Genomic DNA, 13,156 nt, shown 5'->3' with positions numbered 1-13,156 from the left:
TTCCATATTATAATTCTCACATCATGAAATGTTGCTATTTTTTCTTCTCCAGCCACTTAAAAATGAAATTCTCAGCTCAGAGGCCATGCACAAGTAGGCAGTGAACTAAATTTAACTCCAGGGCATAGTTCAGCAACAGCCCTGTTCTAAACTATCACCCTAACACAGTGTTGGTCAGTATACAGTGGGTATATGAATATTGAGTATGTGAATTAATTGTGACACTCATGATTTTGCACAGAACATGTTACTTGTCTTTTGATATTACTTTATATATTAGCTGGTTTATAAATATTTGTCAAGTCACATTTCAACTTTCCTGTAGAGTTAATGCTAGGATTATGAAGGTTTTATATTTTCTTTAATCAACTGTTTTTTTTTCCTCTCGTGTGTTTGAATAGGAAGGTCCAAACAGTCTGATTAATGAAGAAGAGTTCTTTGATGCTGTTGAAGCTGCTCTTGACAGACAAGATAAAATAGAAGAACAGGTATACCTGTTTTTAAAAATTCTAACACACACACACACACACACACAAAAATTCTAACACTAGGCATTCTTGATGTGTGTTATTTCATATAAATAAAATTTGAAAATTGTGAACCTAATAACCCAGAAAATGAACTGTCTTCACTGAGTCACAGATGTAGAAGAATCTTTACAAGTCACTTCCTTCATTGATTCATTTCTAAGCAATGGAAGGGAGACCACAGATTGTTTACAGGAAGCATGAATAATTTACATGAAATTAAATGGAAATATTCCACCTGTTCCCCTTGAAGTATCCAACTTTTATTATCTTTCTATTTAGAACAAGTATATATTTAATCTGAATAAAACAGTCTCTGTGAATTTCTCTTTACCACAAAGTACTGACCATATGAATTCACAAGGAAGAAGACCAAGAATGTATTTTTTTTCTTCTAAATTACTACTATTCCATTTTTATTATTAACTCCTTTAAAGCTTTAACTACCCTCACCTTCAGTTGCTTCCTCACTTTTGACTTTGCTCAGTATTTCATCGTTATCAAATTCACAACAGACATATCCAGCTCTTTTTGGAAAGTGAAGGAAAACATTTCTTAAATCCTTTAGTCTCAGGATTGGTATGATCCTTTGCCTTCTTTTAGTTGTGCAGTAGTGAAGTTACCATATATTACCACTAGGTGGTACTTAAGGGTGAATTTTAGTCACTCTTCACAGGGCTTTAAGCATCTTGCAAATAAATTCATAAATGTATCAGTTGTACTACAAATTAACTTGCGTAGATAAGTTGGCTTGTCATTCTTTGTCATTGCTAGGGTAGTCATCACTGTTATGCCCATTTACTGGTTTGTCTCGCTGAGGGTAAATCACCTCCAAGAGTGACATTTTCTTTTCATGTTTATTTTTCATTATTTTTTTTCTAAATCAGTGATAAAAAGGTGTTGTTACATTAATTTATAAAGTATATCACTCATTCAAAAGAGATTATGCAGTATTCAATAAGAGTGGAAACTTTCAGGTCCTAAATGAGCTCCATATTTGTATGCCTAAAGTGTAACCTGAAGGAGTATCATTGTGTTTGGCTTTACTTCACTGTGGTGTTTTTTTATTTTGATTTTGTTTTAAACTAAGTTGTGCTATTTTGGGGAGAGTCGTGTGCTATTCTGGGAGAGTAGGTCGAGACAACTTCAGCCTGAGTTTTGTAAATGACTAACTATGTAGCTGTAAACTTATCACTTAAATTCTCTGGGCCTTGGTCTTCTAATGTGTAAAACAAAGAGTTACACAAGATGATTCAAATTCTCTCTTCTGGCTCCAAAATGCTACTCTACTGGATACTAATGCAGTGGTTGAGTTGGGGTTTAAAAGGATCGATGAACACTTTTGTAAATTTTAAAAGAAAAATATTCATGGGACTATTTAACTTCAGTCTGTTGTTGACACTGTGGTAGATACGCTACAAAATAGGTCATTAAACAGACCATGATTTTCCTTGCCTAATAGACATGTTGATATCGCAAAGATAATTATAGTATGGTAATGCTCTAGAGTAGTAAACGTCAGTAATTCATGAAGTGAAGTTCCAAAGATTCAGATCATTAGATATTGCACAGGGCTCTCTCCACAGCACAGCCACTACTTAGGTATTCTTCAGTGACATTTTTGAGTTTACATTGTTCTATGTTATTTGCCAATATAAGGAAAGATATTTTTAATAAAGTGGTGAATAAGGTATGAGATCTTAGTTCTGTTCAGATAGTGCTGAATAGAAATTACTGCTTGTCTTCTGCATAGTTAGAAGATGAGTACACACACAACACAACACAGGCTCGGGTACATTATATTTAGTAAATATTGACTAAGTGAGAAGAAACTAGGCAAGCTCAGGAGGAGGAAGCAGGTTAAGTGACAGCTTAACAGGTGTGATACCTTAATGGAAAGGAGATAAGATATCCATGACCTGGTCTTTGGAACAAAACTGAAGCAAACGATGACACTGGTTCAGATGATATAGCTCTGCACATCCCTGATGAAGTAGAATGATTGGAATAATTTGGCCAGAGTTTGAATATAAGAAAATTACTTTAACAGCAGTGTTAATTAAGATTCATGGTAAATAATGCCATGCTGGTATTGGAGAGTCTGACCAGGGGCAGAATCAAAGAACCCATCCCTGGTCAAAGGTGGTACCTATGGCGTCTGAAAGAAGAGACTGATTTAGAATACATGAAGTAAGTGTCGGGATTTGGCAAGGCTTGTATCTTTCGAGTATTTTTGTGATTCAAGTATTTATAAGTACTAAAGTGTTCAGTAATTAAATGTTGATAGTTCCAGGTTATATTATCCATTCTCAAGCTACAAAGTACACTCTAAAACCTTCCCACCTAACATTACATGTTTTCTTAGTCACAGAGTGAAAAGGTCAGATTACATTGGCCTACATCCATGCCATCTGGAGATGCCTTTTCTTCTGTGGGGACTCATAGGTTTGTCCAAAAGGTAAGCTAATGTCACAGCTCACTGAAATTATATATTGTATTGTTCTTCAGTGTGGATGGAACTATCTTGTATAAGGTTTCTCTCTTCTTGAATTTAGGTAATGAGACTTTTGGGTATTTTATGTTTTCTTCCAAACATACATTTTTGTATGTTTTTCCTCCAAAATGGTTAGAAATCATCTTCTGAATATAATGTTCTTTCTTTATTCTTTAAGGGGAAAGGGGGGGATGGGGGTGGATAGGAGTGGCTAATCTGATAGTTAACCAGAAGCATAGCTAGTTATATTAAGTCACTTTTTTTTCTTTGGGGTTAAGTGGTATTATGTTGTATTACTGGAAGCACTGCATTCTTTTTAGAAAGATTTTGGAGCATAAACCATAATAGGTGCATGAAGTCAGCACTTGCTGCTGAGCCTGTTTCATATGGTGCTTTGTTCTCTCTTTCTTTATCTTGTGTTTGGAAGTTGGTACTGAATGCTCTGTTGTGCCTTTGTTCTGATTACTTGGTTTTTTCTTTGTCTGTCTCTGGTAGCCCTATAGTCGCTCTTCCTCCATGTCTTCCATTGATCTCGTCAGTGCCTCTGACGATGTTCACAGATTCAGCTCCCAGGTACTGTATGAATGTATAGAGCGGACTTGAGTCTTTCCGTGCTATATTTCAGCCTGCTTTCCCAGTTCCTAGATATCTTTCTGTTAGGCCACTTGTTTGGTTTTGAATTTTAAATGGTAACAATAAGCATTTAAAAGGCCTTCCTTATCTACTAAATAGTTCCTCTATCAGGCTTGCATGTGCCCTTTGTATCCTGTACTGTGAATAGCTTGGAATTTTGCCATGGAGGAGGCACTCCTGAAAGATTTCAAATTGAATTGAAACAAGTAGGAGATACCTGGTTTTTAAATACCATATAGTTTCTTTAGATAGGATTCAACAACTTTGATGAACATGGTTTACAGAGTATGTTATAGCATAAAAGTAGGTTTTAATAGTCTCCCTTTTAATCTCGAGTATCTCATATTTCAACAGGGAAATGTCTTTTTAAATAATATTTGTCTCATTACTATTATACTAAGCTCCATTGAACAGATTGTATTTTTGTTATGCAAATTACCCTTGGATATTATAAATTAATGTGCCTTTTCATATACATCATTAAGGATTTAGGAATTTAAGACTGGAAACTACATGCTTGCTGTCTCTACCCTCATAATAATGTCCAAGTATTATCAGAGGAATATTTTTTAGTATCAGCATTCGTTTTTAAAGTTTTTTTAATCCTTGTATCTTTGCTATTGAGCTATGTATCTTTATGGTGATTGTGTTTTATTGGATTGCATTATGTTATGTTAAGAAACTGCGCTTTCCAGTCAGAATGACCAAGTGTAAATACTGGTTAGTTGCATGATCTTGGACAATTTTTCTAACTCTTCTGTGCTTCACTTCTGTGATCTAGCTAGGACTGTGATCTGGCTAGAGCCTGGCATGTAGTAAATGCTAAATAAGTGTGAGCTTTTATTAGTTATTATATAGCTATTTGTTAGCTATTGTTACTATAATAATAACAATTTCTTTGAACTAGTCAAAATTTTCCACATTATTTTTTTTTTGCTATCAGAGTACAGTTGACCCTTGAACAACGTTGAGATTGGGGCACTGACCCCCCCTCGGTCAAAAATCCACATATAACTTTTGACTCCCCAAAAACTTAACTACTCACAGCCTACTGTTAATCAGAAGCCTTAAGGAGAGGGGCGCCTGGGTGGCGCAGTCGGTTAAGCGTCCGACTTCAGCCAGGTCACGATCTCGCGGTCCGTGAGTTCGAGCCCCGCGTCGGGCCGTAGGGCTGTGGGCTGATGGCTCGAAGCCTGGAGCCTGTTTCCGATTCTGTGTCTCCCTCTCTCTCTGCCCCTCCCCCGTTCATGCTCTGTCTCTCTCTCTCTGTCCCAAAAATAAATAAACGTTGGAAAAAAAAAAAAATTAAAAAAAAAAAAAAAAAGAAGCCTTAAGGAGAGCATAAATCGCTGATTAAAATATACTTTTATGTTACATATATATTGTATTTGTTACTAAGAAAATTGTAGGGAAGAGAAAATACATTTGCAGTCCTGCACTTTATTTACTGAAACAAATTTGCATTCAAGTGGGCCTGCACAATTCAAACCAGTGATGTTCCAGGGTCAGTTGCATTCCAGTAAAAGTTTTTTAAAAGTCCTAATTTAAAACAGATTTCTTAGTTTATACATATGAATAAAATTGACATTTGTTTTTAACTCTGCAGGAAAGAGGAAAATTAAGTTTAAGACTCAAAATGTATTCTTTGACTTTTGCAGCCTTTTTCTCCTTGAACATGTTTGAGAGAGAGATGTATCAGTTCTGCTTCAGAAATCACCTAGAACCAAACTTATTCTAATATTTCTTAATCATGTTCATCCATTTGTGCAAGCTTTTTAAAGGCATATCATATTTGCAATAAATCCGTGACAAAACTAGATAATACTGGGAGGCTTTGGTTTATTCTGCTAATCTCCACCTTGCAGTAAAGTAATAGAGTAAGAGACTAAAGCTCATCAGTACCAGTCACCATTTTTCCTTAAAATATAGGAATACACAAGCTATGAATGAAAACATAATGAGAGCGATAAATGAGTGTTAAGCTACTGATAGGTGCCTAAGAATTAAGGCCTCAGAATGCAGACCTCCGACCCAAGCTGTAGAGCTATAAAACAGCTGAAATTCTTCACGTACAGATGAATATATTACTGAGACGCAGGTGCCCATGTTTTTACAAGACTTTGCCACATTGTAGCATACTTCTTTATATTTTGTGTAACTCATGTATATAAGTTGAGAAAGATCTTCTGGTGGAATTTTTTTAATAGGCGATGCTTGTGATTATTTATAATCTTTTTTTAGCTTTTGATTATTGTACCATTTTACTTATTTATGTATTTAGAAAGAAAGAAAGAAAGAAAGAAAGAAAGAAAGAAAGAAAGAAAGAAAGCAAGCAAGCAAGCACATGCACCCATGCACAAACAGGGTAGGGGCAGAGAGAAAAGGAGAGAAAGAATCTTAACCAGGCCCCACGCCCAGCACAGAGCCCAATGTGGGGCTTGATCTCAGGACTGTGAGATCAGGACCTGAGCAGAAATCGAGAGCTGGACGCTTAACTGACTGAGACACCCAGGTCCCCCTTATCGCACCACCGTTCTATATGCCAAAAAAGGCAAAATTGAAGAATAATGACTTTGAGGTCTTCAAGTATTTATGGTCCTTGCTAAAGTATCTATTGTCATTAGCAGATTTGGGCTCTGGCCTTAACTATTAATTTGGCTTTGCCGTGTGTGTACAAATCTAGGCTTATGACTACTTTGTTCTTGATGAAGTTATATTCATGCTCCTGATTGAGTAGAGTAATTAAACATAGAACTGAGAGATGTCCTGAAAATAACTTCAAATAAAATATGTGAATCTCCTAGGAAATTAGTAGCAACACACGAGTCTATCTAATTGGCAGATTTGGAGAAAGAAGTAGCTCTTACACTGTACAGAAAGTAGAAAGAACTTGAATTTATAAGTTGATCTTTTGGATCACGTTTATTTGCATATCACAGCAACTATTGATGTCACCTCAAAAATTAAAAAGCAAAAATTAAAAAAATCTTTCTCTATTTGGAAAAAAATATATCAAAAGGTGGGCAATACATCAGGTTAATCATTAGTGGACATTATTGCAACCACGGTTCTGTATAAAGCTCTTTCCCCCCTTTATGTCCACAGCGACACTTTATTATTGTGGTAATTAATTATTTAACCCCCTCCCTGTTTATTGTATAATAATACATGTTAATTTTAGCAGAACTAGAAAATAGAGTAAATAAAATTAAAATATTAGATCACTGTTAATATTCTCATGCATATCCTTTTTCCATGTATATAGAAAATCAGTCACATATTGATTAAGTACACAGACTTTAATAATTGTCTTCCTACCAAAGTAAGTAATTCAGTACATACTATTTTGTGACCAGTGTTTTTTTTTTTTTAAACATATAATTAAGCCCATCTTCTCACTGGTAAATATGGATCTTTATCTCCTTTTCTGTTGTACAGATGTGCGTACTGGATTTACCTACTCATCTAATATTGAACATTGAGCCTGTTTTCAGTTTGGCTGTATTGTAAATAGTGTTACAGGAGCATCCTGTTAAATACACCATCCTTGTGTGTGTGTGTGTGTGTGTGTGTGTGTGTATCTTTGTACACTTATCCAGTTATTTCCTTAGGATACATTCCTAGAAGTAGAATTGTTAGGACAAAAGCCATACACGTGTCTAAGTTTTTGTTGTTGTTTTTTTTTTTATTTTTATTGCCAAACTGTTCATTAAAACAAGTGGAACCAGTGACACTCCCAGGTCGATTTTCTTTTGTTATGTTGACGCTGAATATTATAATTCAGTTACTTTTTGCCAGTCTGATAGACTAAAAGTTTTGTTTCTTGGCCTTTTGCATTTCTTCATTGAACTGACAATTTATGTCCTTGTCCATTTTTCCTTTGCGTTAATAGTGCACTGTTAATTTGTTATTAATAAATCATTCTATCCAACCAGTCCCTCTATGATTGTAACAATAAGCATAGTTGTATTCCTTCCACATGGGTAAGAGAAAGAGATTGGAGCAGTCTTTGAGCCCTTCTAGAGTCTTGTTCATTAGAGTTTTGATCATTACATCAAAGAGCAGTTTTTGTTTTGTCATCAAAAGGCAGTTTTCTTTTAAAATTTCTGTACTGATAATGTTAGAAAAATCCATTTAGTCTCCTCAAATAGCATACAGAGTGTCTCAAATGGGAAGTGAAAGAAAAGGCTAGAATTGGAGTGCCATCATCTCTTATTTAAAATGTGTTTCGGGGCACCTGGGTGGCGCAGTCGGTTAAGCGTCCGACTTCAGCCAGGTCACGATCTCGCGGTCCGTGAGTTCGAGCCCCACGTCGGCTCTGGGCTGATGGCTCAGAGCCTGGAGCCTGTTTCCGATTCTGGGTCTCCCTCTCTCTCTGCCCCTCCCTCGTTCATGCTCTGTCTCTCTCTGTCCCAAAAATAAATAAACGTTGAAAAAAAAAATTTTTTTAAATAAAAAAAAAAATAATAAAATGTGTTTCATCTCCATTTTTCATAGTTCATTTGCTATGAAGATATTTTGTATGTCATCTCATAATTTTTGACTCTAGGTCCAAAAAAAATCAAGGGCATGATTCCTGAAATTATACTATCTAATTAAAACTAGCAAATGCTATTAGAGCAGATGAAACCTGCTTCAATGATTTTGATCCAGTCTTTTAAAGTGATGGTAGATGTTACTAGTAATATTTCATAGTAGGGGCACCTGGGTGGCTCAGTCGGTTAAGCGGCCAACTTCGGCTCAGGTCACGATCTCGCGGTCCGTGAGTTCGAGCCCCGCATCGGGCTCTGTGCTGGCAGCTCAGAGCCCGAGCCTGTTTCAGATTGTGTCTCCCTCTCTCTCTGACCCTCCCCCGTTCATGCTCTGTCTCTCTCTGTCTCAAAAATAAATAAACATTAAAAAAAATTTTTTTTTAAATATTATTTCCTAGTATATCGAATTTTTAGCCTAATAAAATGGTAAATTTTGCTTGTATTTATCCTTGTCCTCCCAACTTAATGTTTTCCAATCACTTTGGATGTGCAGTCATAACTGAAAATAGTAAACAGATCATTAGGTTAGATTGGAACTGTCAGTGTGGACACAAATGCCTGAGTCACTGCCCCAGTAGTAACATTTACTACTTCATATTTCATTACAGTGAACATGAAATTCTTTATAGTGAGATTTTACCTGTATCACCTCTCTTCTTAATCTCAGTGTTGTTACCTCAAGGAAGATGCCATATGGATAAAGATTCCATGATAAAAGCTTTGCAGAGATGGTTACTACAATAATTGAGTACTTCAATTTCTTTCATCTCCTAGAAAGAAGCACAGCACTAAATTCATCTTGTTTATTTCTTGCCCTCTTAAGTCTAGTAAGTGTATAAGAACAAAAGACTGAACACTTTTCCATAGATGCAGTGGTAACTAGGATAGGAATACCATTTTTTCATCTATCTAGAAAGACAATGTTAAATGTGCTTACTGTACATTGTTTTAACTTATGTTACCAGTTGTCAATTTATATTTGTGGAATCTAGTTTTGGGGGGACCAAAACACAAAAACATTATTCCAACATTTGAAGTAATTTGTCAGAATTATCACCCAAACAAAAGCACAGTTACCTGTGTACTTTCCAACAAAAGCTTACATGGTACTAATTTTTTTTTTAAGTAGAACTCTTTTTTAACAGAGTAAAATCCTTTCATTCTTCTTTCCTAAGTAGTCTATTTGAAGTAGGTCTTATTTCTGGGAAGAAATTTTTTTCTGCTTTTAATCTCATAATAAATATAGGTGTTCTCAACTCTTAGTGTCCCACCTACAAAGTACATATTTCATATCTAAAGATTTTTAATATCTTTGGATCTAAAAAGGGTAAGAATTTTTCCCAATCACGATGTAATACAGACAAATGAATCGAGCCAGTGCTATGGTGGTTGTTTATTTATGCCTACTAATTGGAACTTTCTTTGTTCCTTCCTCTTTGGGAATTCAGTTAAATTTTGTATGTCCTCATAATTTGGAACCCTGCATTAGTCCTCGTTACTGTCTCAGAGCAGATTTCACATTTTTGGAGGCACATAAATTTTTCCATGCAGCCCCTGGAGTTATGTTTTCTAATGAAACCTTTTTAAAACTATAGAATATACTATTAGTTACATTTTTTCAATTTCTTTCAAGTCTGTAGCCCAGTGCCATTCACATTGTTTGGAAGATAATATGTAAAGATATAGAATGTTAAAAAAAATTTTTTTAAGACATAAATGTTATGTTTGTGTTCATTTAGTACAAAAATAGATTGTAGAACCTGAGTATAAAATCTTTATCAAAAACTTTTATGATTATTACCAATGACACTTAAAAGTCATACCTACTTTTAGTAGCAAAAATGCATTCTGAAATCGAGAAAACTTTATGTAGTAAAAGTATATGTCACTGTAACATATTGGTAACATCTTTCTGTGTAGAAAAATTATACCTTCAGAGTTAATAATTTTAGGAATTTTTGCCCCCAAATCATTAATATATTTATTTCAAAAAATAAACCTGGTTCTTGTCTGTATCCCTAATGAGCACAGTAGACTTCATGTAAAATAAGTAGTTAAACTTAAGAATAAATTAAGTGGAAGTATAATATACATATTTCCAACTCTTTTCATGCCTTCTCTAATGTACTTATTATATAAAACAAAATTATGAGTAAAAGGTTAGAAAATGGAGCTTAGAGAAACCGTCTCTATGTAGACGGATAAAGCAGCTCCTTCAGAAACCATCTTTTTATCACTTCACTTCTGTTTCAAAACATGTTTCAAACTAGGAGAGTTTGCAAATAGCACTCACATGAAATCTTACCAATAAATGATTGTGGATTCTGGGAGTGTGAAATACTCAGTTTTATTTAAAGTTTATGTAAGATGTGGAGGAGTAACTGGTGATAGTTAAAAGCAGAGGTTTTATTTAAATTTCAGGAAAAAGACAGTAATTTATTTTTTTTTCAATATATGAAATTTATTGTCAAATTGGTTTCCATACAACACCCAGTGCTCATCCCAAAAGGTGCCCTCCTCAATACCCATCACCCACCCTCCCCTCCCTCCCACCCCCCATCAACCCTCAGTTTGTTCTCAGTTTTTAAGAGTCTCTTATGCTTTGGCTCTCTCCCAATCTAACCTCTTTTTTTTTTTTTTTTTTCCCTTCCCCTCCTCCATGGGTTTCTGTTAAGTTTCTCAGGATCCACATAAGAGTGAAAACATATGGTATCTGTCTTTCTCTGTATGGCTTATTTCACTTAGCATCACACTCTCCAGTTCCATCCACGTTGCTACAAAGGGCCATATTTCATTCTTTCTCATTGCCATGTAGTACTCCATAAAAGACAGTAATTTAAAAGAAGACACTAAAAATTGATTATTTGTAAATGTCTGCATATGTGATTATTAGCATTTTCCCTAAAAGAATGCAAAACAATGAAATTGGAGTCAAGTAAGTAAGGGATTGGTTATTTTTCATTCATAGTAAAAGTGAAGTGAAGTTTATCAGTGAAGTAATAAAAGTTTTTTTTTTTTTATCATTTTGTAGCGAAATCTTGCCATATAACAAACTGTTATCTATGTAGTCTTAAACATAAAAGCACTGGACTAGATTGTCTCTTTGTGCCCCTTTTACCCTTAGTGTCCCATGATTTTATGTGTTAAATAATTATTTCTGTAAGGAAACGTTTTCTAGTGAAGGAAGGAACTTTTTTTTTCCAGAAAATGCTTATTTTTGCTGACTTGCTGCACATTAGGCCAATATATGTTATATGAGTGAAACGTCTTCCTTCTCTGCATTTCTCCCTCCTGTCATTAACCTGGATATGATATCTGGAATGTGGACTAAACTCTTCAACACTGTAGAAAATCTACTAACCTTTGTGCATTTGGTTGCTCAGCTTTCTAAAAACATCATTTCTAAACTGAAATAAACTGAATACCGTTCTCTTTTAGAGATGATGACATGGCTATTCATTGGATTGGGATTGTTATGATTTTATTTTTCTTTCCAAGGTTGAAGAGATGGTGCAAAACCACATGACTTACTCATTACAGGATGTAGGTGGAGATGCTAATTGGCAGTTGGTTGTAGAAGAAGGAGAAATGAAGGTAATTCCCAGTAAAATGTTAGATTGCTAAATACAGCTGTGTTACAGTCATAGTATCATTACTGCCCAGTGGTGTGAAAGAAGATAGCATTGTAAAATTCCTTTTAAACAGATTGTTACATATGATCAAAGAAATGTGCAACCCATTCTGTTTTGCCTGGGCCATGGAGAAAATAAATTTGGGGTTTTAGGTATGAGCAAATCATAACTAGCTGATGGCTCTCTATTTGGATATTTCTCTTAATTTATTTTTTAATATATTAAATGATGTACCCAGATCACTTTGTTCCCCTTTTTGGTATATACTTCTAGTCCTTTCTCTCACTGCATCTTCTTTCAGTATTTGGAGATGGGTCTGCTAATCTTGTTCATATCCTTAAACACCAGAGACAGAGAATAGAGCAAGAACAGGATTTAGAGATGGATTCTAAACAGCAGCTGCATTGAATTTTGGATTACCTCGTGCCCAAGGCCATGCTAAAGATAAAGAGATGTTTAATAAGACTTTTCCAACCTGAAACTTTCATTGGGGAAGGAGGATATTGACTTTTAAAGATACTGTTACTTGTCTCTTTCTGATAATGTATTGAAGAAGAGCACAGATGAGTAGTGAAGAAAATTGGAAAAGAAAGAGTTCTCTGATTTGAAACAGCTAGATTGTTTTACACTGAGGAGAAGCATTTGAACTATGTCTAGAAATGGAAGCAAAGTTGTGACAAAGATGAGGCAAGGGTCTTTTAGACAAAAAATACAACACAAGCAAAATCTTGAAGGCAAACTTCTTATTCAGGAGTTTTGAATAGACTGTATTGACCAGAATTATTCTAGCAATAGAGATACAATATTAAATATATTGGAATTTCTTTTCCTCCTGAATAGAGGACTAATTAAGAAGAAAAAAAGAAGAGACAAGCAATTGAGATAACAAAATGTTAGCTATAAATCTAATAAGCTGAGGGGTACCTGGGTGGTTCAGTCTGTTGAGTGTCTGACTTTGGCTCAGGTCATGATCTCGTGGTTTGTTGGTTTGAACCCCATGTAGGTCTCCGTGCTGATAGCTCAGAGCCTGGAGCCTGCTTTGGATTCTGTGTGTGTCTCTCTCTGCCCCTGACGTTTGCACTCTGTCTCTCTCAAAAATAAACGTTAAAAAAAATAATCTGTTACCCCAGACTTAAGCATAATGTTTCTGACATAACTAGATAATCACAGGCCTTCCCCCAAGAGTAAGCCCCAAAAGAAAACCAGGATACATACTCTCTGTAGAGGAAGGGGTGAGCCAAGCCTACCAGTCCTTATCCTATACTCGACATTCACTTAGGACATTCTTTCCCCCCTTGGGAGGAGAAAGTGAACGGGTGCAGAGAAACCAGAACCTGA

The 13,156-nt window shown here is 35.3% G+C and overlaps 1 protein-coding gene across 2 annotated transcripts in view; it reads left to right on the top strand.

Annotated features, from left to right (window-relative positions):
• CERT1 (ceramide transporter 1) overlaps positions 1–13,156 on the top strand; it is a 105,116-nt gene that overhangs the window by 78,150 nt on the left and 13,810 nt on the right. The window contains exons 10-13 of one of the 2 annotated variants that reach the window (XM_045495887.1): positions 402–488; positions 2,893–2,985; positions 3,517–3,594; positions 11,685–11,780. In XM_045495887.1, the coding sequence (XP_045351843.1) occupies positions 402–488; positions 2,893–2,985; positions 3,517–3,594; positions 11,685–11,780 (354 nt within the window). The remainder of the gene's footprint in view (positions 1–401; positions 489–2,892; positions 2,986–3,516; positions 3,595–11,684; positions 11,781–13,156) is intronic. The other variant, XM_045495877.1, reaches the window with a different exon arrangement.

Source organism: Leopardus geoffroyi, chromosome A1, assembly GCF_018350155.1.
Source record: "Leopardus geoffroyi isolate Oge1 chromosome A1, O.geoffroyi_Oge1_pat1.0, whole genome shotgun sequence".
In the NCBI taxonomy this organism is placed as follows: domain Eukaryota; kingdom Metazoa; phylum Chordata; class Mammalia; order Carnivora; family Felidae; genus Leopardus; species Leopardus geoffroyi.
This window is presented reverse-complemented; position numbering and strand designations above follow the sequence as displayed.